Genomic DNA, 24,841 nt, shown 5'->3' with positions numbered 1-24,841 from the left:
GAGCAGGCTAGGGAGCAGTGCTGGTGGTCCATGTCCGTGGCAGAGTGGAGGAGGTACAGTTGCAATCAGTCAACCCAGGAAGCCTCTGGCTGGTGGCTGGAGAGGCTTCACTACAGTCAGGCCAGAGATTCTGGTGAAACACAGGGTAGGAGAGACATCCAGCATTATTCCACCGAAATAAAATCAATTCTTGGAGGGTGAAGTGTTGGAGGCCACTCCTGTTTGGCTCCTCCAGTTTTGGCAGGCTTTCAGCTCCCTCCTTAGTTCGGAGACCTCGTCTAGCAGCTGACGTACCCTTAGAATGTAGCCAAGGGAGAGGTTATCCATGTTTCCATGTTGGGATCAGGCCCTGTGTTTGATTTAAAACAAGAAGTGTTTCAATGAGAGGAACCATTGAGTTACCCAAGAGTCCTTGGCTTCTTTGAGGTGGCAGAAGGCCTGTTCTATTGCGTCGGTCCACTGCACCCGTTCAGGTTGGCCCTTTTTGGTTAGATCCTAAATGGGAGAGGCTACAGAGGAGAAGTTAGGAGTTAGCCCTGGAAAGGGGTAGTGGGAAGGGGGTTCTCCTTTACCGCTTCCATTTTCTTCTTCTGAGGTTTGAGGAGGTGGCCGATGGTTAGCCCCAGATGGCATTTGTGGGTGTTATCTGTTAGTCTCATTTTCCGGAAGGTGACCAGAGCCTCCCCCAGGTGGAACAGGTGGTCCAAGTGGAAGAGTGTATTAACACCTCATCCACATACACTGTGGTGAATTATCAATGGGGGAGAACTTGGGAGAACATTAGATCTTGGTACTGCCAGTGCCTGCTGGCGGTGCTAAAGGCCGTCTTGGGACAAGCGTTAGGAACCAGTGACACCTGCCAATATCCTTTCATCAGATGTAGTGTGAATATGTAGCAGGAAGGGGATAGCTGTCAAAGTCTGACACCTGTTTGGAAACAGAAGTCATGCATATCCAGACACTATGACTATGGGGCTGAACCTTCAGCTGGCAAACTCTTTCTTGATGCCATCTTGCAGCATTTTGGCCACTTCATCCTCTGTAGCTTGTACCATCATCCCAGGAGGGGTTTTGACCTCATGCTGGACTACATGAGTGTGACTCATGTTTTTTTCATGAGGTTTTGATGCTGACTTGCTGAGTGATCAACTCCCCTCTGCACAAGGGCATGTACTTGGAAATCTGCGCTGACAGAGGCAAGGGCACACACAGTCAACAAAATGGTATCCACTTTTTCCACAGATTTTTATGATACAAATTTTGTCTGCATGCTTACCTGGTTGTTGCAGGTGGTAGTTCAACGACCCAAGCCTCTCAAAGACCAAGTAGGGGCCCTGCCACTTTACTAGGAAATTGAAGGCCCTGCCACTTCACTAGGAAATTGCAGGCCGCATTATGAAGGAGGAGTAGGACTTATCCTGGGCTGGGCTGTGCAGGGTGATTGTTCCGTCCTTCACTGTCTACCACATTTTGTAGCATTCTCTTCAGCATTTGGTTGAACTTGTCCACGGGTCCATCTGTCTGGAGGTGGTAGACAGACGTACTGAGGTGCTTTATCTGCAATCTGGACACAGATCCAACATTAACCGAGACGCAATGGGTATACCTTGGTCCACGAGTATGGCCTTGGATATGCCCTCTCGTTTGAAGAGAGAAATGAGCTTCCTAGCAATGTTCTGGTAGGAGGCTTTCCATAGTGGGACCACCTCAGGAAGGATGAGGAGATATTCGTGACCCTGGGCTGAGTTTGGTAGTGGCCTGAGCAGAGCCATGCTTATTCTTCCAAAGAGAAAGAGAATATATATATATATATATATATATATATATATATATATATATATACATGTCATTCAGTGCATATATACATACATTATATATATATATATATATATATATATATATATATATATATATATATATATACGTATATATATATATATATATATATATATATGTATATATATATATATATATATATATATATATATATATATATATATATATATATGTATATATATATATATATATATATATGTATATATGTATGTGTGTGTGTGTGTGTGTGTGTGTGTGTGTGTATAATGTATGTATATATGCACTGAATGACCAGTCTAATGGTAAAGGGTGATGTTTTATTTCGTGTCATAGAAAAATAATGATCCAATTTATACCAGAGACAAAAGTGAGGCATCTGTTCTGCAGCTTAGGCTGGGCAAAAAATTGTGCAACAGCACAGCATCAGCAAATCAAAAACTATATGAAAAAGAAAATAAAAAATAAAATAAAAAAGTGATGTTGGAATGTCCAAGTCAAATTCCAGACCTCAACACAGCAATAGGATTTTTGATGTATTGAAACAGAATCAATTAACAATAGATGTATTGAAACAGAATCAATTACCCATTAACTATGAACCTAATGCTAAACTGAGACAACAGAAGATGTCAGAGACGCAGGGATAAAAACAGACCCAACTGCAGGATAGCTAAAATAATTTAATGAATATAATGATTTATTAACTAGAAACATAGACACACATTGGAGACAGGACGACAAAGGATTCCGCCCTGCTCAAGGCAACGCGGCTCAACTAAATAGACAAGACAATCAAACACATGAGGAACAGGGGTGCAGAAGTGGGCAGGAAGAGACAAGGGGGGGGCAGACATGTGACACAAAACACAAACAAATGCACATGGCCAAAGTCCGGGCTGAGTCCTGACAGAAGACTTGTGTGTGTATATGCATGAGGAAAGGCACACATCTGTAGGTCAGGTGTCCACATGCATGTTTGTGCTGAACCTTAAACAAATTATTACCATGGATTATACGTTGCCTTCCTTTTTGGTGCATGATAAAGGGAAAACAAAATAGGGAACATAAATATAACAAAAATGTGCACTAGGTGGATGGCTAGAAAGAGAAACTATAAAAAAAAAAATTCCAACATGCAGTAAAGTTAATGGATGTAACAGAGGTTGGTTCTGATGGTGCCATGTATTTTGACTGTGGTACACTCCAAAAGGGCAACAATTTACATTGTAAACTAACTGGGGGAGATGGATCTAACCACAGTTTCAGAATAAACATTTTGGCAGCAGTAAGAGCAGCAGACAAAATCTTTTTTTGATTGGCTGACAATGATAGTGAAAAATCATCCAGCAAGAGAAAAAGCAGTGGGTCCTTTTGGATCTGAGTCTTCAGAAGATCCTACAATAAGTCCTGTACCAGGGACCAGAGCAACACAATTTGGGAACAGTCCCAGAACATATGCATATATTTGCCTTGACTTGAGCTCCTGCACAGGTGACATAAGGGATCAGGCTTTCTTTTCATTTTATATAATAAACAGGGAGTGGTATATGCCATATAAATTAACTAATAATACATAATTTGGTGATCTGGGTTTATTGAGGTAGCAAAACAATTCCCCCAGGCATTGTCCTAATCAATCGCAGTATTAAGGTTTCTTTTCCAGAAACACTCAATTGTAAAGTTTAAATACTGTCATACCACAAGTGACTTATAAATTATATTAACAACATATCTAGAAAACATACTAGAATCTATCCATTTTATCATAGGATGAGTAAATATTTTAATCAACCAGGGAACTCCAGAATCTTTAAGCTCAGATAATAATCTTAAGTACAAAAAAAAGAAGGATCCTGGGAGAGAGAATTCATCTATTATATTCAGAAAGGACTTAAGCCCATAATCATTGTACAGGTCTTTTAGACTGCAAATACCACATTCAATTCAGCTTTTGGAAACAAATGGTTTGTTACCCTTACAAAGATTAGATAAGAACATCCTCTTCCAGAACTCCCAGTCTGTCCTCAATCAGGGTAATTTCTCCTTTTAATAATTCCCTATTTGATCTAAGGTGTAACATTAGCTCGCTAGCTCAATGGTACGAAATTCCACATCAGGAACAGAGTTAGGAATTTTGGCTTGCTTTTTCTCCAGGGATGAAGAATTATACTTTCAGTGGGGTGTTAGTGAGTTACAGATTTCAGTAAGGAGACTGCTGTGGGGTTAAATGCTGTTCCTTAGCCTGACTGAAGGCATCTGAACCTCTTCCTAAAGGGTAGGAGGGTAAAAGGTTTATGGGGTGGGTGCGAGGTGTCCTTGCGTGCTTTATACAGACACCTCTTCCTCTGGACATTCTCAGTGGCAGGAAGTGGGGTCCGAATAATGCACTGGGCAGTTTTCACTGCCCTCTGAAGTGCTTTATGGTCTGTGATGCAGCAATTCTCGTACCAGAATTTGATATAGATGGTTAGGATGCTCTCAACTGCACAGCGTTAGTGTCAGGGATCAGACGGGAGGGACCCAAATGCAACAACGCCAGATAAAATTAGTAGGCAATTTAATGAATAGCTTAGAATCCAAATCTTAGCCAAGAGTCGGCATAGGTGGCAAGTCCAGATTTAAGACAAATATAAAAGGCCCTAGAGTTAAAAAAAAAAAACTAGGGTGGCTAAGAAACAAAAGCAGGTAATTTGCATGTAACATAATTCAGAAAATAAAAAAAAGATCAAAAACAAAGAACATAAACATTATGACCATTATGACAGCAAGACCATGCAAAATAACTGAGTAACTAAGAGAATTAAAATACATATCTACAGTAAAAAAACGCACCACGAAAATCAGCTGGCTGAGGAATAGTAAAATAACAATAAAATGAAAGTCATTAAATAAGCAGACATACAAACGGAAAAGCAACATCTGGCAATGAACGTAGAGTCCAAAATGGAGAGAATAATAAACAGAACAGTTCATAGACTGGCAACAGAGCAGATAAAAGAAAATGCAAACAGTTAAGAGTTTGTACATTAAACACAGAGCAAATAATAAGCCAACGGAGAAACAGGCTTACTGTTTAGAGATCATGCAAATCCCATGAAAAAAAGTCTGAAAAAATCTCACGGAGCGGTATGCCAATAATCCACGGAACAATAAGTCATCAGAGGGAAATAGAAACCAAAACAAGTCCTCAGAGATGTGGATCCCCAGGAACTTGATGCTGGTAACATTTTCAACCATCATCCCACTGATGTGAATGGGGTGTGTGTACTACCTCTCTTCTCCTTAGAGTCCACAATAAGGTGGACTTGCTGTTATTAAGGAGCAGGTTATTGTCAGCACAACACGCGGCCAGGCAATTTACCTCCCCCTGTAGTCGGATTCATCACTGTGGGTTAGAGAGCTTAGGCACCGGCATGATGAATGTGTTTTTTGCAAATTGCTTGGATTGAGAGAGATTATAAATGCCAGTCAAAACGTCATACAGTCAAGTCAAGGATTTTTTATGGTCATTCCAACCATATATAGCTACAGTGTTTCTGCTGGACCAGGGTGCTATACAAAACAACATATAGCTACCTAAAACAACACAGAGCTAAGGACTTAAAGTATGTTGTCCTAGCCACATAAAGTGCATCTGTGCAACCCAGTGTAAACAGAGACAAAAGACAGTGCAAACAGACAATACAAAACATTACAAGGTAAGTACACAACAATGCGCATACTGTATATTATACAGTACGTTTTGAAAAAATACCGGAATCTGAACAAAGAGAATTCTAGTGAACACATATATACACTTGTCTAATAGCAGCATTGGATATACACTTGTGTAATAGCAGCATTGTATGAGGTTTTAAAATGTTGTTTTCAAAACAGCGATTAAATGAGTGTGCAACAAGCCCAACAGGCTCAGCTTCTCGATCAGGTGCTGAGGGATGATTGCATTGAATGCTGAACTGAAGTCTATGAACAGCATTCGTACATATGTGTCTTGATTGTCCAGGTGGGTGAGGGCCAGATGGAGGGATATGGCAATTGCAGTATCCCAGGAGCGGTTTGGGCAATACACATATTGCAGGGTGTACATTGATGGTGGTAGCCGGGTCTTGATGTGCCTCATGATGAGCCTCTTGAAGCACTACATCACGATGGATGTGAGTGCGAAGGGACGATAATTGTGGAGGCATGACATAAAGACTTCTTTGGCATGGGTGACTTTTTTGGCTTCTTTTGCAACTGTGTGGTTCTGCACCACTACACATCTCCAATCATCACCTGGTATCCTTCACCATCACTCTACCTATCCTACCTAAAACTACCTCTCACCCCCTCGCTCTTACCGACCACAACCTTCACTCTGTCTCCCCTTTTCTGTAGCTTCTGGCACGCTTAATTCTCTTCCTGATCCTGAGTCTTTTTCCTCACTACCCTTGGACTTGGCCACAGATACTTTCCTTTCATCTCTTTCTTCAACTATGGACTTCCTCTGCCCTATGTTCACTAAACCCAAGAAAACTTCTTGTTCTGTTCCTTGGCTTTCAGATGTGCTGTGCAACAATCGAAAAGAGTTAAGATCATCAGAGAGAAGGTGGAAGAAATCACAACTTGATGCAGATCTTACTGAACACTCCTTGCCAAGTTCTCTTCAGATGTGGCTTCTGCCAAGATTTCCTTCTACAAGGCAAAGCTTGAAGTTTCCTCACACGACCCTCGGAAATTCCACAACATCATCACTTCTCTGCTCAACCCTCCGGCTCCTCCTCCTTCGTCCTCCCTGACTGCAGAAGACTTTGCTTCTTTCTACCAGGAGAAGATTGAGGAAATCTGCTGGACCTTCACTTCAGCACCGACTGCACTTACATCTCACAGTATGGATTCCCCCACTACTTCATTGTCACATTTCTCAACTGTAGAAGCAGAAGAGATCTTACAACTCATCCAGTCTTGCAATCCTACCACCTGCCCATTGGATCCACTCCCTTCCACTATGCTTCAGAACATCTCGCAAGACCTTCTGCCCTTCATTACCACTATCATCAATTGATATATCTCCGATTTCATCTCCGCCATTAAATTTTTTCGCTATAGTGCATTTTGTCCGAAACCTACTTTTGCTAACTAGTCCTAGGTTTTTCGCCTGATCGAGACCAATCCAGTGCAGTAATATTCTCTGGAGTCTCATTGTCAATAATTTTTGAAAAAAAGTCGAAATTTTGATTCAGGGTCCTTAAGGGGCCCCAAAATGTTTGGACTGTGAGGAGCCAGTTATACTACAATGTCAATAACTCAAGAAGTAAATGAGCTATCAACACCAAACCTGGGACACATGTGAAACAGATCAAACTGAGGTCACAGTTCAAAAACCGGGGCGATTGGCCACTTGGTGGTGCTATAACAGAAAAATCACTAAAAACAGCCATTTTTTAAAAAAACAGTCCAAAAACCCAATTTTCTACTGACTCGTAAGGCAAAGATTCTGATTCTGATTCTCGGAGTTGGTGGGGCCTAACCCGGAAGTAGGTGGGGCTTGTCTTGAAATGGGCGGGGCTTTAACCGGTAATAATTAATTTGTAATATTTATAACACTAGCTTACTACCTTTATGTTTTTATGAAATACAGCAAAAACGTGTCAGACACTCAGTGTCTGGTTACTGGTTAGAGACAGTTTAGAGAAGGTTTAAAAAAGAAAAAAAATCTCCGACAGGCAGAGACGCAATGCGAGTCGCATTCTACCAAGAAAGCACCACGTCTGAACGAACCCACGTTTACCAGAACTCTACTGGTTAGTAAGTACGTATTATTAACGTTACAACCCGAAGTAAAAAGCTGAAGAAACCCTAAACGTTAACGGAAAAGACCCGCGAACCCGAGTGACTGAGGGAGAGACAGAGAGCTGTTCTGTGTGTGACTGTGAGTGAGCAGAGCGAGACACAGCAACACAATACATCTGTACCACAATATGTAACACAATACATCTGCTGAAGCGCCCCAGATTGTCCGATTCCACTGAGATTTTGGCCCTGAGTAACTGTGACCAGTACTACCATCTGACCAAGTTTGAGCTTTCTAGGCCTTACGGTTTGGGCTGCACGACCGTTTCTAGGGCGGAATAATAATAATAATAATAATAATAATAATAATAATAATAATAATAATAATAATAATTAAAGCTGCAAGCAGCAAAGAGAGAGAGAGAGAGAGAACAAGAACAAACAATCGCCACGGTTTTTGAACTGTGACCTCAGTTTGACCTCTTTCACATGTGTCCCAGGTTTGGTGTTGATAGCTCATTTAGTTCTTGAGGTATTGACATTTTAGTAAAACTGGCTCCTCACAGTGCAAACGTTTTGGGGCCCCTTAAGGACCCTGAATCAAAATTTCGACTTTTTTTCAAAGATTATTGACATTGAGACTCCAGAGAATATTACTGCACTGGATTGGTCTCGACCAGGCGAAAAACCTAGGACTAGTTTGCAAAAGTAGGTTTCGGACAAAATGCACTATAGCGAAAAAATGTAATGGCGAAGATGAAATCGGAGATATAAGTTTTTTAAGTCATGAGCCAAGGATTCCAATGATATAAAGCATTTGAGATTTGGACATAGGGGTTTAGGGGTTATGGGGACAAACGCGTTTAGGGGTTATGGGGACAAATTGTCCGATTCCGCTGAGATTTTGGCCCTGAGTAACTGTGACCAGTACTACCATCTGACCAAGTTTGAGCTCTCTAGGCCTTACGGTTTGGGCTGCACGACCGTTTCTAGGGCGGAATAATAATAATAATAATAATAATAATAATAATAATAAAAATCCTAACAAAAACAATAGGTTTCCAGCGCTTCGCGCTTGAACCCTGATAATAATAATAATAATAATAATAATAATAATAATAATAATAATCCTAACAAAAACAATAGGTTTCCAGCGCTTCGCGCTTGAACCCTACTAGTAATAATAATAAAGATCCTAACAAAAACAATAGGTTTCCAGCGCTTCGCGCTTGAACCCTAATAATAATAATAAAAATCCTAACAAAAACAATAGGTTTCCAGCGCTTCGCGCTTGAACCCTAATAATAATAATAATAATAATAATAATAATAATAAAAATCCTAACAAAAACAATAGGTTTTCAGTGCTTCGCACTTGAACCCTAATAAAAATCCTAACAAAAACAATAGGTTTCCAGCACTTCACGCTTGAACCCTAATAATAATAATAATAAAAATCCTAACAAAAACAATAGGTTTCCAGCGCTTCGCGCTTGAACCCTAATAATAATAATAATAATAATAAAAAATCCTAACATAAACAATAGGTTTCCAGCGCTTCGCGCTTGAACCCTAATAATAAAAATCAGAACGAATACAATAGTGTTCCAGCGCTTCGCGCTTGAACCCTAATAATAAAAATCCTAACAAAAACAATAGGTTTCCAGCGCTTTGCGCTTGAACCCTAATAATAAAAATCAGAACGAATGCAATAGTGTTCCAGCGCTTCGCGCTTGAACCCTAATAATAAAAATCCTAACAAAAACAATAGGTTTCCAGCGCTTCGCGCTTGAACCCTAATAATAATAAAAATCCTAACAAAAACAATAGGGTTTCAGCGCTTTGCGCTTGAACCCCTAATAATAATAAAGACATTTAAAATGACACACCTCGGTGTGCCTTTTTATCATAACCTTAGCTTCAGCACCCCTGAAAAGGAGCTCAGCACCTCTAAAGCTCTGACCCTAGAATCACCCCTGCTGTGTAGATGACAATATGAAGCGGAGTTATCCATCTGAAAGAGTGAAAAAAAAAGTGGACCAGTACAAAAAGTAGCGTGATAGCACTCCTAAATGACAATGTTTATAGTCTCTCAAGGTTACAACAACGTTAATGCAATATGGAAACCAATGGATTTACATTGGAATGAGCATAATGCCAGGTCAATATGAATGCACATTCCTCAGTAAATAATAACCATCAGGGATCAAGTATTGCTCTAATTCATACTATAAAAAGTGATACGGTATGGCAAGTATTTTAGCTTTTATACATTTGCATTACATTATACGTTTTATAAATTTTATACATTTTATACATTATATTTTAGCTTTTATACACAAACGTTTTGGGGCCCCTTAAGGACCCTGAATCAAAATTTCGACTTTTTTTCAAAGATTATTGACATTGAGACTCCAGAGAATATTACTGCACTGGATTGGTCTCGACCAGGCGAAAAACCTAGGACTAGTTTGCAAAAGTAGGTTTCGGACAAAATGCACTATAGCGAAAAAATGTAATGGCGAAGATGAAATCGGAGATATAAGTTTTTTAAGTCATGAGCCAAGGATTCCAATGATATAAAGCACTTGAGATTTGGACATAGGGGTTTTAGGGGTTTAGGGGTTATGAGGACAAACGCGTTTAGGGGTTATGGGGACAAATTGTCCGATTCCGCTGAGATTTTGGCCCTGAGTAACTGTGACCAGTACTACCATCTGACCAAGTTTGAGCTCTCTAGGTCTTACGGTTTGGGCTGCACGACCGTTTCTAGGGCGGAATAATAATAATAATAATAATAATAATAATAATAAAAATCCTAACAAAAACAATAGGTTTCCAGCGCTTCGCGCTTGAACCCTGATAATAATAATAATAATAATAATAATAATAATCCTAACAAAAACAATAGTAATAATAATAAAGATCCTAACAAAAACAATAGGTTTCCAGCGCTTCGCGCTTGAACCCTAATAATAATAATAAAAATCCTAACAAAAACAATAGGTTTCCAGCGCTTCGCGCTTGAACCCTAATAATAATAATAATAATAATAATAATAATAAAAATCCTAACAAAAACAATAGGTTTTCAGTGCTTCGCACTTGAACCCTAATAAAAATCCTAACAAAAACAATAGGTTTCCAGCACTTCAATAATAATAATAATAAAAAGCAATAATAATAATAATAATAATAAAAATCCTAACAAAAACAATAGGTTTCCAGCGCTTCGCGCTTGAACCCTTATAATAATAATAATAATAATAATAATAATAATAATAATAATCCTAACAAAAATAATAGTAATAATAATAAAAATCCTAACAAAAACAATAGGTTTCCAGCGCTTCGCGCTTGAACCCTAATAATAATAATAATAATAATAATAATAAAAATCCTAACAAAAACAATAGGTTTCCAGCGCTTCGCGCTTGAACCCTAATAATAATAATAATAATAATTAAAAATCCTAACATAAACAATAGGTTTCCAGCGCTTCGCGCTTGAACCCTAATAATAAAAATCAGAACGAATACAATAGTGTTCCAGCGCTTCGCGCTTGAACCCTAATAATAAAAATCCTAACAAAAACAATAGGTTTCCAGCGCTTTGCGCTTGAACCCTAATAATAAAAATCAGAACGAATGCAATAGTGTTCCAGCGCTTCGCGCTTGAACCCTAATAATAAAAATCCTAACAAAAACAATAGGTTTCCAGCGCTTCGCGCTTGAACCCTAATAATAATAAAAATCCTAACAAAAACAATAGGGTTTCAGCGCTTTGCGCTTGAACCCCTAATAATAATAAAGACATTTAAAATGACACACCTCGGTGTGCCTTTTTATCATAACCTTAGCTTCAGCACCCCTGAAAAGGAGCTCAGCACCTCTAAAGCTCTGACCCTAGAATCACCCCTGCTGTATAGATGACAATATGAAGCGGAGTTATCCATCTGAAAGAGTGAAAAAAAAAGTGGACCAGTACAAAAAGTAGCGTGATAGCACTCCTAAATGACAATGTTTATAGTCTCTCAAGGTTACAACAACGTTAATGCAATATGGAAACCAATGGATTTACATTGGAATGAGCATAATGCCAGGTCAATATGAATGCACATTCCTCAGTAAATAATAACCATCAGGGATCAAGTATTGCTCTAATGCATACTATAAAAAGTGATACGGTATGGCAAGTATTTTAGCTTTTATACATTCACATGATATGGATTTTTGATATCAATTCAGTTTTCAAAAAATGTAAATATTAAGAGTGTGATTTCTAGTAGTAACCATATTTTTGATATCAGGAATTACATTTTACACTAGTAAAAACGTAATTGCTGATATCTGCTATTGCATATTCACTAGTTGAATATTGCAAGAGCCAAGTCATATTATAAATAGTATTTTACATTTGAAAATGGATAAAGAGGAATCTGAGGGAGGCAGTTTAAGTGGGGCCTAATGCAGCTTATAAAATGAATAATAGTAGTTATCTAAACCTTACAGGTGCTATGCTGAAATTTGTTAGTAGAGGAGATGCTGTCAAGTGTGAATGTGTGGCAAATGGTTTACATGGCTCACGGGTCAGGTAGGAGGGCCCCTTAGCAGAATTTTGCTTAGGGCCCCAAGGAGGTCAGGATCGGCTCTGGACCCATTTTTTCTAAGTTATAAACATTCATCTGAAATACCCTTTAAGTTATGCAGTAAATAGCATTTAAACAAAGTAACTGCAAGAAAAAGCTTGTGCTTTGTATTAACCATTTGTTGATTACGTAAAACTTTCCACTTATTGCTGTAAATTTAAGTTGGTTATATCAACATATGTCAAATTAAGTTATGCAATATCGACCCATTTTTGACCCAAGTTATAGGGTATTTCAGATGAATGTTTATAAGTTATGCAGTAAATAGCATTTAAACAGTAACTGCAATCACCCCACAACATGGTGAAAACAGGAAAAAACGGTTTTCTTTTGAATCCCTGAGAGGAGATCGAATAGTATTGGGGGTTGTGTCAGTGGTCTATCAAGGCTAAATGTTATGAAGCAGCTAAAATAAAGACTGTGGGGAGACATAAATAATGCATATTTAATTTTTTTATAAATAATGCTTAATTATTTTTTTAATAATTCATATTTTATTTTACACGTGTACACATGGACATGAGGGTGATGCCTTTTTTTTTTTAATAAATGAATATATTACGAGTATAGGGCAGGGGTGGTTCTAGGATTTCATCTTTGGGGGCTTAGCCCTCAGAGAGAATTTGAAAGAAGAAGAGTTTTATATTATATATTATATGACAACTCTGGTAATAAGAATAGTGAAATTTCACTGCTTTTGGTTGCTGTCTTTGCGTCTTTCCGCCGATTAACGTTATAGATAAACACCTCCAGCTCTGACTGCGCGTGCACGCTGCGCGTACCTGTGCTTCTCCATTCAAATAAAGCAGACAGCTGAAGACGCACTTATAAAAGACTACAACGCACGCGCGTAAAAGCAAAGTAAAAAAATCGCTCTTGGATCAAACTGATAAATAATTTTCTTTCCCATCGACGACATGTCCTGCATTTTAACGTAATTTTTATTGTTTATTTATGAAAGTAAAAATTATCCTTATAGTTTTAGGGTGGCTGAGATCACACAGGGGGGCTGAAGCCACCCTAAAAAAGGTCTAGAACCGCCCCTGGTGTAGGGGCATCTGTATTCGGCCTGAACGTAATGAAACAGGCATATTGTTTACATGTATTTGACTGCATGCAGCACTGCACAGACAAATCAATCTATGACATCAAAGTTCCGCGAGAGCCATTCAAAAGCTTATCACTCGCGTTACATTGATCTCATGTGTCAATCGATCTGCGCCACGCAGGTTGCTAATCTCTCTATTGTGATATGCCTCAATGGCAAATAATCAGACAAAAAATGCTAAATTAGTACATAACTACATAAGAACAACCTCTATATTGCGATATGCTCAATGCAAATAATCAGACTAAAAATCATGTGATAAACAGTGTTTATTGTTTAGAGAACATGAACTGGAGCTTATTTTTAATAAAAAAAATACCTCAGACATTGTATTTAGATAACATTGTATTTCATAAAATGTATAAATAATGACTTAAACACGATATAGAAAACTAAAACAGATATTTATTGACTGAGAACACTTTACAGATCTTACAACACACACTGAAAAAAATGATTCATTCAATTTACTAAATTTATTTAAGGTAAGTGGTCGCAATCAATTATTTTAGCTACATTTAAACAAAAAAATTATAAAAAACATTTTTTTAACAAATTTTTGTTTAAATGTAGCTTAATTAAATAAATTAGCTTATTATTCATATATAATAAGAATAACAATATGATACATTTATATTGCGCTCAAAATGCTTTAGATATGGAATGAGGGATTTCATTCAGGATGAGCTGTTTGCCATATCCTCTACTACACCATAATATATAAAAAATAAACCACTAATTACACCAAATAACACTCTTTATTCAGATTTAAAAGCGATTTGGAAATACAAAACAAACTATTTGCTGCAATACTGATAAACTATCGCTAATAACCCCATCAACAATGATGTTTACCATCAACAAACCAACAGAAGCATTTTTTCCGTAACACACCGCGCGTCGTCTGAGGAAATCCAAAGTTGCATCGAGCGGTACCAAAAAGCCAGCCGTGACAGCGGAGATAGACGCAGATGTGACTGTTTATGTAACCGGCAAAAGAAAATAACACACATATTGTCGACTCGTCAGCCTGCTTGAAACACGACTGCCCTCTACAGGTTTTGTATTTCCTGCGCTGAACATTTGACCCCCCTTCAACAGACTGCCGCAGAATGCCGGAAGTCCTCGCGGCATTCTTCTTTCCGAGGCGGGCTTTTTAAAAGGCCACATCTGTAGATCAGCCAAATTGTCATCCGTCCTTATCCTCCTTGACTTTTTGGCAGCGTTTGATACGGTCAACCACAAGACTCTCTTGTCCACCCTCAGGAGTCTTGGGATTTGCGGATCAGCTTGGGAATGGTTCTCTTCCTACCTGGAAGGAAGCTTTTATCAGGTAACATGGAGGGGAGTGACATCTGCTCCACGCAGACTCTCCACTGGTGTCCCACAGGGCTCAGTACTTGTTCCTCTTCTTTTCTCCCTGTATACTCACTCTCTTGGTGAAGTTATTTCCTCACATGGGTCCTCTTACCACTGCTATGCTGATGATACACAACTTATCTTCTCTTTCCCACCCTCAGATACCACAGCTTCTGATCGAATCTCAGCATGTCTGGCAGAAATTTCATCATGGATGACTGCTCATCAGTTAAAGCTCAATCCTAGCAAAACTGAACTGCTGTTCATCCCAGGTGATTCATCCCCAGGTCATGATCTTGCTATATCCTTGCACAACGATCTGATCTCCCCTTCAGCCACAGCTCGCAACCTTGGGGTAACCATGGACAATCAACTGTCCTTTTCCTCGCATGTTGCTAATGTGACTCGCTCATGTCAGTTTCTTCTCTACGACATTAGAAGGATTCGGCCATTTTTGTCCACACAGGCTGCTCAGGTACTTGTTCAGTCTCTTGTCATTTCTAGACTGGATTACTATAATGCACTGCTGGCAGGTCTACCTATGATTGCAATCCATCCTCTGCAAATGATCCAAAATGCATCTGCACGGCTTGTTTTCAACCTGCCAAAGTTCTCGCATACCACCCCTCTGCTGCGATCCCTCCACTGGCTTCCGGTAGCTGTACGCATCAGATTCAAAACACTGATGCTGGCCTTCAAAGCCAAAAATGGACCAGCTCCCTCTTACCTCAAAGTCCTCGTCACTCCTCGCACTGCACCCCGCACCCTCCGATCTACCAGCACTGCTCGACTGGTTCCACCATCTCTCAGGGTAAGAGGCAAGTATACTACAAGACTATTCTCTGTTCTGGCACCAAGGTGGTGGAATGAACTTCCTCTAGAGGTCCGGACAGCTGAGCCACTGGCTATTTTCAAGCGGCGATTGAAGACCTACTTATTCAGGAAACACTTCAAATAGCACTTCTTTCCTTATCTTTTGCATTAAAAAAAAAAACAAAAAACACACCTTTACAATGAAAAAGTGTCAACTTTGAACAAATGTCTTAAACTCATGGTATCTTAAGTATGTAACCTAGTGAGCCAGCTTTAAGGTATTCAATGTTAGAGATTAAGCACTTATTTATGTCGCTCTGGATAAGGGTGTCTGCCAAATGCTGTAAATGTAAATGCACCTCAAACTAAGCATAGTTATTCGGCACATCTGGGAGTCATTGTCACAGGCACATGAAGCTTTCTTGTTGTTCATGATTGCCTGGATGCCCTGCCACATCTGCTGGTTCTCTCCGCTGTCCAGGAAGTGGCTTTGGATTCTTTGGGTGTGTACATGATTTGCCCCTCTGATGGCTCAGAACAGTTTGGCTCTTGTTGTTCTTAAGGCCTCTTGTCTCGTGCTCTGAAGGTGGAGTCTCTAGACTACAGCAGGGCACACATATTTTGAGTCACACACTTCTGGTTAGATGTAGTGGAAATGGTCACTTCATCAATGCACTTGCTGATGTAGGTTGTCACTGATGCTGTGCACTCCTTTAGATGATGGAATCACAGCTGGTCACAGCCTTCCTGAACATATTCCAGTCAGTGCACTCAAAACATTCCTCAAAACAGATCCTCGGGATGTTTGTGTAAAGTCCACAGTTACAGCCCAATGCTGTTCACCTGGCTGACTCATGACTTGACCTGACTTGTTAAATGCTGTTCATTAGTCTAATGGCTTGTGAATAGAAGTTTGTGAGGCTTTTTCTCCTTGATCACACACTCCTCTAGCATCTCCCAGATGACAGAAGTGTGAAGAGGTTTTGTGGGTGTGTATTGTCACTGATGATGTTATGGGTGTTATAAATGTCCTAGGGTGATGGGAAGGCCACCACACAAATGAACTGTGCCATTTTTATTATACACTGGAGAGCTTTCCTGTCCTGAACAGTGCATGATGAAAAATGCATGACAGTCTCCGGGTGGCTCCATCCACAACAATCACTGAGTCCCGAACACTAATTGGACGTCTGTTCCATATCTGTGTGGCTCTGTGAGAAAAGCTCTGCATCCTGCTGTAGCCTTTTGTAATTGAGGTACTACCAAATAGCCTGCACCTTTTGATCGAAGTAGGTGTGACGGATCATAAGAAGACAAAAGATCACTCGGGTACTGTGGTGCGAGACTTGATTTGCATAGGTTGTATCTGGCCTTTTTGTATTTCCCTGTGTCTCCTGAGACAAATGCTGTGGAGCGGGCATGTAGCATGGCCCGCAACTCACAGTTGCTCCAAGGTTTATCATTGTATTAGATCATGCAGTGTTTTGTGGGAGTGATGTTTTTAGTTCATGTGTTAATGTAGCTGGTTATATCTGCAGCATACTCCTCCAAGTCCACAGTAGAGTCCTTTCTCAGAGCAGCAGTATTAAACACACTCCAGTTTGTACTCTTAAAGCAGTTCTGATTCTTCATTCCACAATTTAACAGTCTTACTTTCTGTGGGGGCTCGCTTGAGGAGTTGTTTTCTAAACTGGATAGCGAAACACTGAGATTTGGTCTGACTGTTCAGAGTGTGGCCAGGGTACAGCCTTATAATCGTCCTTTATGTTGCTGTAAACTTGGTCGTGAATGTTATTTTTCCTTTTTGGAAAGCACATTTGTTGGTGGTACATGGATTGAACATCCCTGAGGTTGCAGCGATTAATATCACTAGCCACGATGTACGCATCTGGGGTCTCATTTATAAAACTGCGTAGGATCCCTAATAAAAGTTTACGTACGCCCAAAAGCCAAAAATCGCGTACGGCAAAAAAAATTCCGATTTATAAAACCGTGCGTACGCACTCCTCTAAGCAATGTTCCCTTTATAAATCACAGATCACCCGTAGATGTGCGTACGTGAAATCCCGCCCTGTACACGCCCATTTTTAACCATAAATAGTCAATGCAAATCACTGCGCGGGCACGAGAGTGGACCTCGTTATAATGAGTTTCCTCTGCGCTCTGCGGGTTTAAAAATGGGGTGAGGAGCCAGAGTCTCAGGGGTAGCCACTGTCGCCTGCAGGTTATAATTATATTAAAAGCAACATTGTTATAATTATATTAAAAACAAAATTGTTACAGTTTCTACTTTTTAATATTGTTAAACTCACCAAGCCATCACATACTGCGCCTGCATTTAGTCTGTTCCCTACACTGCTATGTGTCAAGATAAAGGAATCATGTGTTGAACCATGCCAGCGTGCCACAATGTTTGTGAGAGTCATTTTGGAGTCACATATGATTTAAGTATACCACCGTAAGTATACCATTCAAAACGACAGATATTATGGCACTCAGGGACAGCTGTGATATACCAGACCTATAGGGTGAGATGATAGATTCCAATAGAATTATTTCATATACAAAAAGGTCTTAGAGACAAAGTTGAGGATTACTTATAATATAACCGCTGGAAACAGCCGGTTGCCAAGAACCCCAGTGTGGTGAGGACTTGTATTTGGACTGGGATGGCATGGTTCTGGCGTGTTGCCCTATCTAATACTGGACCCAATTCAGCACATAGATCTAAGAGCACAGCTCTAGGGAATCATAATGGGCCAGGATATCATCATGGTCCCTGAAAACTCATTCTCTCCTTATTCTGCCATTGGCGTAATCCTCCAACAGTGCCAGCAGTGCCATCATGAAGCATTACATACCCGGGTCACCGGAGGATTTATATGTTTCTAGCAATTAGACTGATCGTTAACACCTTGACAAAATCACAGAATTAATTTGTGGGCGAAAATTTAAGACGAAAATGTTATAGTGAACACATGTTTCTTCATGACGGTTTTGTAATGAACACCGTAGGACCGATGATGAGTAGCGATTGTGCTTCATGACTGTATTTGCAGACTTTGACATTTTATGATAGCTATATGTACATTAAGGAAAATATTTCGTTTTTACACTGTGTTCTGCAGTTCTCTAATAAAAGGGTATTTCATGCTATTTTGTATCACATGTAGTCGCGCCATCTCCTCCTGTGCTCCCGTTGTGGACAATGTGACTGTAAGGCAGCGCTGATTATTCATTCATTCATTCATTCATTCATTCATTCATCTTCTACCGCTTATCCGAACTACTCGGGTCACGGGGAGACTGTGCCTATCCTCAGGCGTCATTGGGCATCAAGGTAGGATACACCCTGGACGGAGTAGCGCTGATTATTATTATTATTATTTTATTTTTAATACATTTTGAATTACGTTTGGATTTTACTAGATGTATATAGCCTAAAACAATCGGCACAAATAACACTGTTGGATTTAATCTTCATAATGTAAATATAACGTATGAAATGGAGTGAAAATTAAATGTCATTAATTCTTATAATCGTTCTTCTTCTAACTTCAGTTCACGACCTCACCATCTGTGTCGCCAATTCCCTTTGTCTCCAGAATGTGTGTACGCACGTCTCAAAGTTTGCTTAAAGGTGCGCACATTCTCCCGTCAAGTTTGATTTTTATAGATCACAACCTTTGCGCGAAAACTGGCGTACGCACGTTTCCAGCCCCGTTTTGTGCGTACGCACGGTTTATAAATGAGACCCCTGGATGTGCAGTCTCCTGTCTACTGATGACTTTGTGCAGAATTCCCAACTCGGTCATGTGATCGGCTTCTGGCGGAATGTAAACAGCCAGCAGAAATACAGCGCTTAACTCCCTTGGTAAAAAAGGGCCTGCACTTCACCAATAAAAATGTAATGTCCACAGAACAGTGCTTTACAACAACCTGCACATCTTCACACTATCTGCTGTTAACATACATGCAGACACCACCTCCTTTCCACCTCCTGTGTGTGAATGTTGTGTGTGTGAAGACTAAGAGCAGAGTCTGGCGCTTTGTCTGAGAGCCAGGTTTCTGTGAAAATCAAAGCACAATATTTCCTTATTTCATTCTTGCTCTTAGCTCGTCCATCTTATTTTCAAATGAGTGGAAAATAGCTTGCAGTAGGCTAGGTAACGGTGGTCATGTAGCTCTAGCCTTTAGCCTAGCATGTAGCCCGCATCGTCTACGCATTGGTGAAGTTGTTCATGGTCTGTGCCTTTCACGCTACGCCGTTGCTGCGCTGTCTTGGTGTTGGTTTGGTCCAGGTGAAGTAGAAATCTGCAGCCTAACAGGCACTTTTTAAGTTTATGATTAACTTTACCAATGTACAGAAGTCCTTCCCTGCTGTGTCTTACTGTCGCTTGCATGAACTATGCACTTAAGATGCATGACAACACTAATACACATAAAAAATTATTTTTGTATCAGGAGAGCATTGCAAAATTATCAGCCACACTAGGCACCATGTTAATCACCCAGAACAAATAGTTACTTTAGAGTAAAGTAACTATTTGTTCTGGGTGATTAACTCTTTGACTACTTTTGGCAGTGGGAAGAAAGGTGTACCTAAAATAATACTTAAATGAAAATACTTACATCGGATAAGCGGTAGAAAATGAGTGAGTGAAAATACTTGCAATTAACAATAAACGAGTTTTACCAGAGAGATGAGATGCTGAAAGTTGCTTTTTTTGTACATTTCAGTATTATTTCACAATCAGCTTCAACCATGAAAATCAAAAAGCTCTTGAACTTCGCAGTGAAGATGTAAAAGACTGCGATGAATGGGTAGCAGCAATAACGCATGCCAGGTAGGCTGATTCCACCATCATAATACTTTGACTCTTGCTAATCTCTGCTAACAAGTATAGCTCTGATTGAAACCATGTTCAGCATTGAGTCTCATGTGGACCACAATGCCAGAAGTGTGTGGAAATATCTTGAAGTAACATTTTTAAATTCACATTACTATATAGTATTTGATCAATCTCCAAAAACTGTGCCATAATGATCTGTTTCTAATTAAAATTTAAATGTAACTTAATTTCTACACTTCAACTTTATATATGGTGATTCATGAGATTTGTCATGTTATTTAGTTTGAATGTAAACGTTATTGATTTCTTTTCTGATATTTTAATTTCTAAATTTAAATTCTAATTTATTTTAATGTGTATGTATTTTAGTATCACTGTACCATGATTTTGTACTAATTGTATTTCTGTCCACTTGTCCTTTTGGTGTGTATTAATTGTTTTCATCCAAGTATTACAACAGCAGATGGAGTTTGTAAAGACTGGATTTTCATGACCTACGTATGACTGTTTGAATCATTTACACAGGACAACCGTGTTGTTATAATATTGTTCTCATAATATGATATAGTTTGTACTTTGATTCTGTTTGTTTGCACACTCAGCTACAGAAACCTGGCCACAGAGCATGAGACTTTGATGCAGAAGTATCTCCATCTGCTCCAAATTTTGGAGACTGAGAAAACAGTTGCTAAGCAACTTCGACAACAGATTGAGGATGGGGAGATTGAAATTGAACGCTTAAAATCAGAGGTAAGGATCACTTGAGGTGCAACATCAGGTAACGATCATGCAATCTTAAGGAAATTGCATTTTTTGAATATTTCACAAAAGCAACACATTCACTTAAAGAATATTTCTTTGATATCTTCACAAAAACATTTGCATCTTAGACCAAGAATCAAATTCCTGTTTGCATCTATTCCTGTAAAAATAAAAACCTAAAGTAGATCTGTATTCTTTGCTGTGTTCCTAATCAGCCAGAGCAAATAGTTGTTGCTTAACTCTAAAGTGTAAATATGGTGCTCTGCATGGACATTGAAGGTCCCAACGACCACTGTGGTCTCCATCATTCATAAATGGAAGAAGTTTGGTACCACCAGAACTCTTCCTAAAGCGGGCCACCTGGCCAAACTGAGCAATCGGGGGAGAAGGGCCTTAGTCGGGGAGGTGACCAAGTACCCGATAGTCACTCTGACAGAGCTCCAGAATTTCTCTGGAGGAGAGCCTTTCAGTAGAAGAACCATCTTTATAGCCCATTATGCCATACAGTAAATACAAGCCATAGCTTATGCACAAATGAGCTCCTAGAGCAAGCCAGTACGTCTGTGAATAAAAACAGTGATAACTTTGGACGAAATAAATGAAACTAATCCATAATAAATGCATATTTACGTATGTTTCAGACAATATAAAAAGGTATTCATGTGCACTATTCAGACGAACTGTTTGTTTGAAAACTTCTACCATGCAAAAATGAAATTAAATTCTATAGATAACTGCATTATTGAATTTAAAGGTCCAGGACATTTAAATGTTTTTTTTTTCAAACACTGTTTGCTCGAGATCCCCATGGCCAATTTGGATGCTTGAACCTGTCAATGGAGAGGATTTAGCCAATAAAATTGTATGGAAAGTTCACCAAAATTCACATAATTCGAAGCAAAATCCAATATTAAGCCAGAAACATTAGTGTGTGAGGGGTGAAGGCCAATCGGCAATTTTTTTTTAAATCTTTTACTGAATCAGAGACAAAGCACAAGGCACAGCCAATGAACAAAGTTTTTTTTTAGAGAAACGAGAGGAGTTTTATATTGGAATATGATTTATAATCTTGAAACACCAAAGGTAAGAGCAAATTTACTTTGCTAGACTAGTGGTATTTTGCTCCTAGCTCTGTGTGTTTTGTTCACAGAGTGCTCATCCTTATGCCTTTGGAATCTGAATCTCAGATTTCAGGATTAACTTAGCTTGTGTTGTATCCTGTAATGGCCGATTTCTTGGGTCAGTTTTGTTACAAACAAAAGGTTCTTGTATTTTTCTGTCTGTTCAATGCTTCTGTGAGGAAGTTGTGTCTGAAGTTTGTGTGCACACACGCCAATTTAATGGCTCGGGAAAGACATGTGGTGAAGTGATTACATGCCAGTAAGTCCATATAAGGGCATCTACATCATATTACTCCAGCTTCTATTTGTCTGAAGGATGTGCAAGAGGATGCCCACTGCGTGGCCAGCAACACAGTGTCTCGTACCCTTCTCAGGGAACTGGGTTACATACGTAACCTGGTGTAGTTCCCTTTTGAGGGAACTCAACGCTGCATCAGGGCTGACGCTACGGGAATGCCAATACTCACACCGCCACGCACTGGTCGATGCAAGCAGACTGGGAACAGAACATCAATGGCCCTGCAGGACCTGGGACCCTGGAGTGGGGTCCAAGTCTAGGTTATAAATCCTGATAAAGGTGTGCGGAGAGGACCAACCCGCCGCAGCACAAATATCTTCAAGTGGGACACCCCTGGCTAAGCACTGGAAAAGTTGATACCCCTACTAGAGTGAGCACTGATGCCGAGAGGAGAGGCAAGACTGGGCACCTTATAGGCCTGAGTAATGGCCTCCACTACCCATTGTGCCAGGCGCTGTTTGTAAACCGGATTACCCCTGTTCCGGCTCCCAAAACAAACAAAAATTGCAGAGGAGTAACGCCACGAGCTAGAGTGGTGGACATAAGTCCTCAAGGCCCTTATTGGGCAAAGCAAATGCAGCCTCTCCTGTTCCATTGTCTTGTGGGGCGGGGGGACAGTAGGCCTGCAGGATGACTGGACAACCCGTCATCCTCGGCACCTTAGGGATATATCCTTCCCTGGGGTGCAGAATAGCCTTGAACATGCCAGCGTCAAATTCTAGGCAGGCGGGGGGGATCGACAGGGCCTACAAATCACCCACTCTTTTGAGAGAGGCCAAGGCTAGGAGCAGAGCCATCTTCAGGGTTAGAAACTTCTCAGAGGCTGACTTTATGGGCTCAAAGGGCTTCCCGCAACCCCTCCACTACCACAGAGAGGTCCCAGGAAGGAAGGCATGGTCTACTGGAAGGCCTCAGCCACCTGACACCACACAGAAAGCGAGAGACCAGAGGGTGCCTCTCCAAGGAGGCCCTGAGGACAGGTTCGTGGTTTGCAGTGATGGTGGCACCTTTAAAGTAGACGAGGACAGGCCCCAAGAAAAGCAAGACTGCAGGAACTCTAGCACTGTTCCGACCGGGCAGCGAACTGGATCCTGACAATGTTCATCACACCAGAGGCGAAAACAGAGCATACAGCTTCCTAGTGGAGGGAGTTCTAGCATTCAGGGGCCAGACCCAAAGCTTCCACATCTCAGGTAGGGGTGTAGGATTGCCCCCTGTGCCTGAGAGAGGAGATCCTTCCTTACTGAAACCTCCCATGGAGTGCTGTTCAGGAGGGAGACTAGGTCCGTGAAGCAAACTTGAGAGGGCCAACGAGGAGCAACTAGGAGAAGGTTGACTCGGTAGTGGCAAACTCTGGCTAGGACTTTCAGGAGCAGAGCTACCAGGGGAAGGTGTACAGACAGAGCCTCGGCCACATCTATACCAAGGCAGCAGTCAGTGGGTCGACTCCTTGGAGACGAACAGATCCACTTCCGCCCGGCCGAAAATCTGCCAAATTTGCTCCAGCATGTGGAAGTCTGCCTTCCGATTTACATGCCCTGGAATGAAAAACGCTCTCAACAAAAGGAACCTGGTCTCTGCCCAGAGCAGAATCTGCGGCGGCAACCTGAACAGGGGGCGCGAATACAGACCGCCCTGATGATTGATATAGGACACCACCGAAGTGCTGTCTGTCCATACCAAGACATGGCAGCCCCTGAGGTGTGGGAGAAAATGTTTCAATGATATTAGCCTTAGCTTTCCCTGCTGACAAGATAGAAGCCACCTGAGCGGGAGACAGGGAGATGTGCTACCCGCAAACTACCCCCAGTAGTTGGTGGTTCTCTGAGAAGGAGAAAGCACACACTTTTCTGGGTTTAGCCTGAGAAAATTTCTGTGCTCTTGCAGAATGCCTATGTGAAAATAAGTGTCTTTGAGGTCGATCATCACAAACCAGTCTTCGGACCTGATCTGGGACACAATGACCTTGAGCATGAGCATCTTGAACTTGTTAGTCTTCAGAGTACAGTTCAGAGACTGTAGGTCCAAAATCGGGCGCAGCCCCGTAATTCTTGGGAACAATGAAATGTCAACTGTAAAAGCTGGAGCGGGAGCCAGGTCAGCCTGGTAGGCCCGCAAAACTGCCATGGTGTGCAGGGCTGCACCCACTTGGCCTACTGTTGTGTATGCCTTACCCACAAGGGCTGAAGTAGTTCTACAAGGCTTGGTTGGAAGGGCAAGTTTCCTCCATGTTGGCGATGTAGGTGAGAGATAGCCCGCAAGCGCTTCTTCAATCCCAGGCTCCCCATACCCAT

The 24,841-nt window shown here is 40.6% G+C and overlaps 1 protein-coding gene across 3 annotated transcripts in view; it reads left to right on the top strand.

The window, feature by feature from the left end:
* rasgrf1 (Ras protein specific guanine nucleotide releasing factor 1) overlaps positions 1–24,841 on the top strand; it is a 148,126-nt gene that overhangs the window by 24,673 nt on the left and 98,612 nt on the right. For 2 of the 3 annotated variants that reach the window (XM_060877709.1, XM_060877708.1), the window contains exons 2-3: positions 20,254–20,360; positions 20,969–21,116. In XM_060877709.1, coding sequence (XP_060733692.1) covers positions 20,254–20,360; positions 20,969–21,116 — 255 coding nt within the window. Of the gene's footprint in view, positions 1–20,253; positions 20,361–20,968; positions 21,117–24,841 lie in introns of those variants that run through there. The other variant, XM_060877710.1, reaches the window with a different exon arrangement.

The sequence above is a fragment of the Tachysurus vachellii genome, chromosome 9 (genome assembly GCF_030014155.1).
Source record: "Tachysurus vachellii isolate PV-2020 chromosome 9, HZAU_Pvac_v1, whole genome shotgun sequence".
Lineage (NCBI taxonomy): Eukaryota > Metazoa > Chordata > Actinopteri > Siluriformes > Bagridae > Tachysurus > Tachysurus vachellii.
This window is presented reverse-complemented; position numbering and strand designations above follow the sequence as displayed.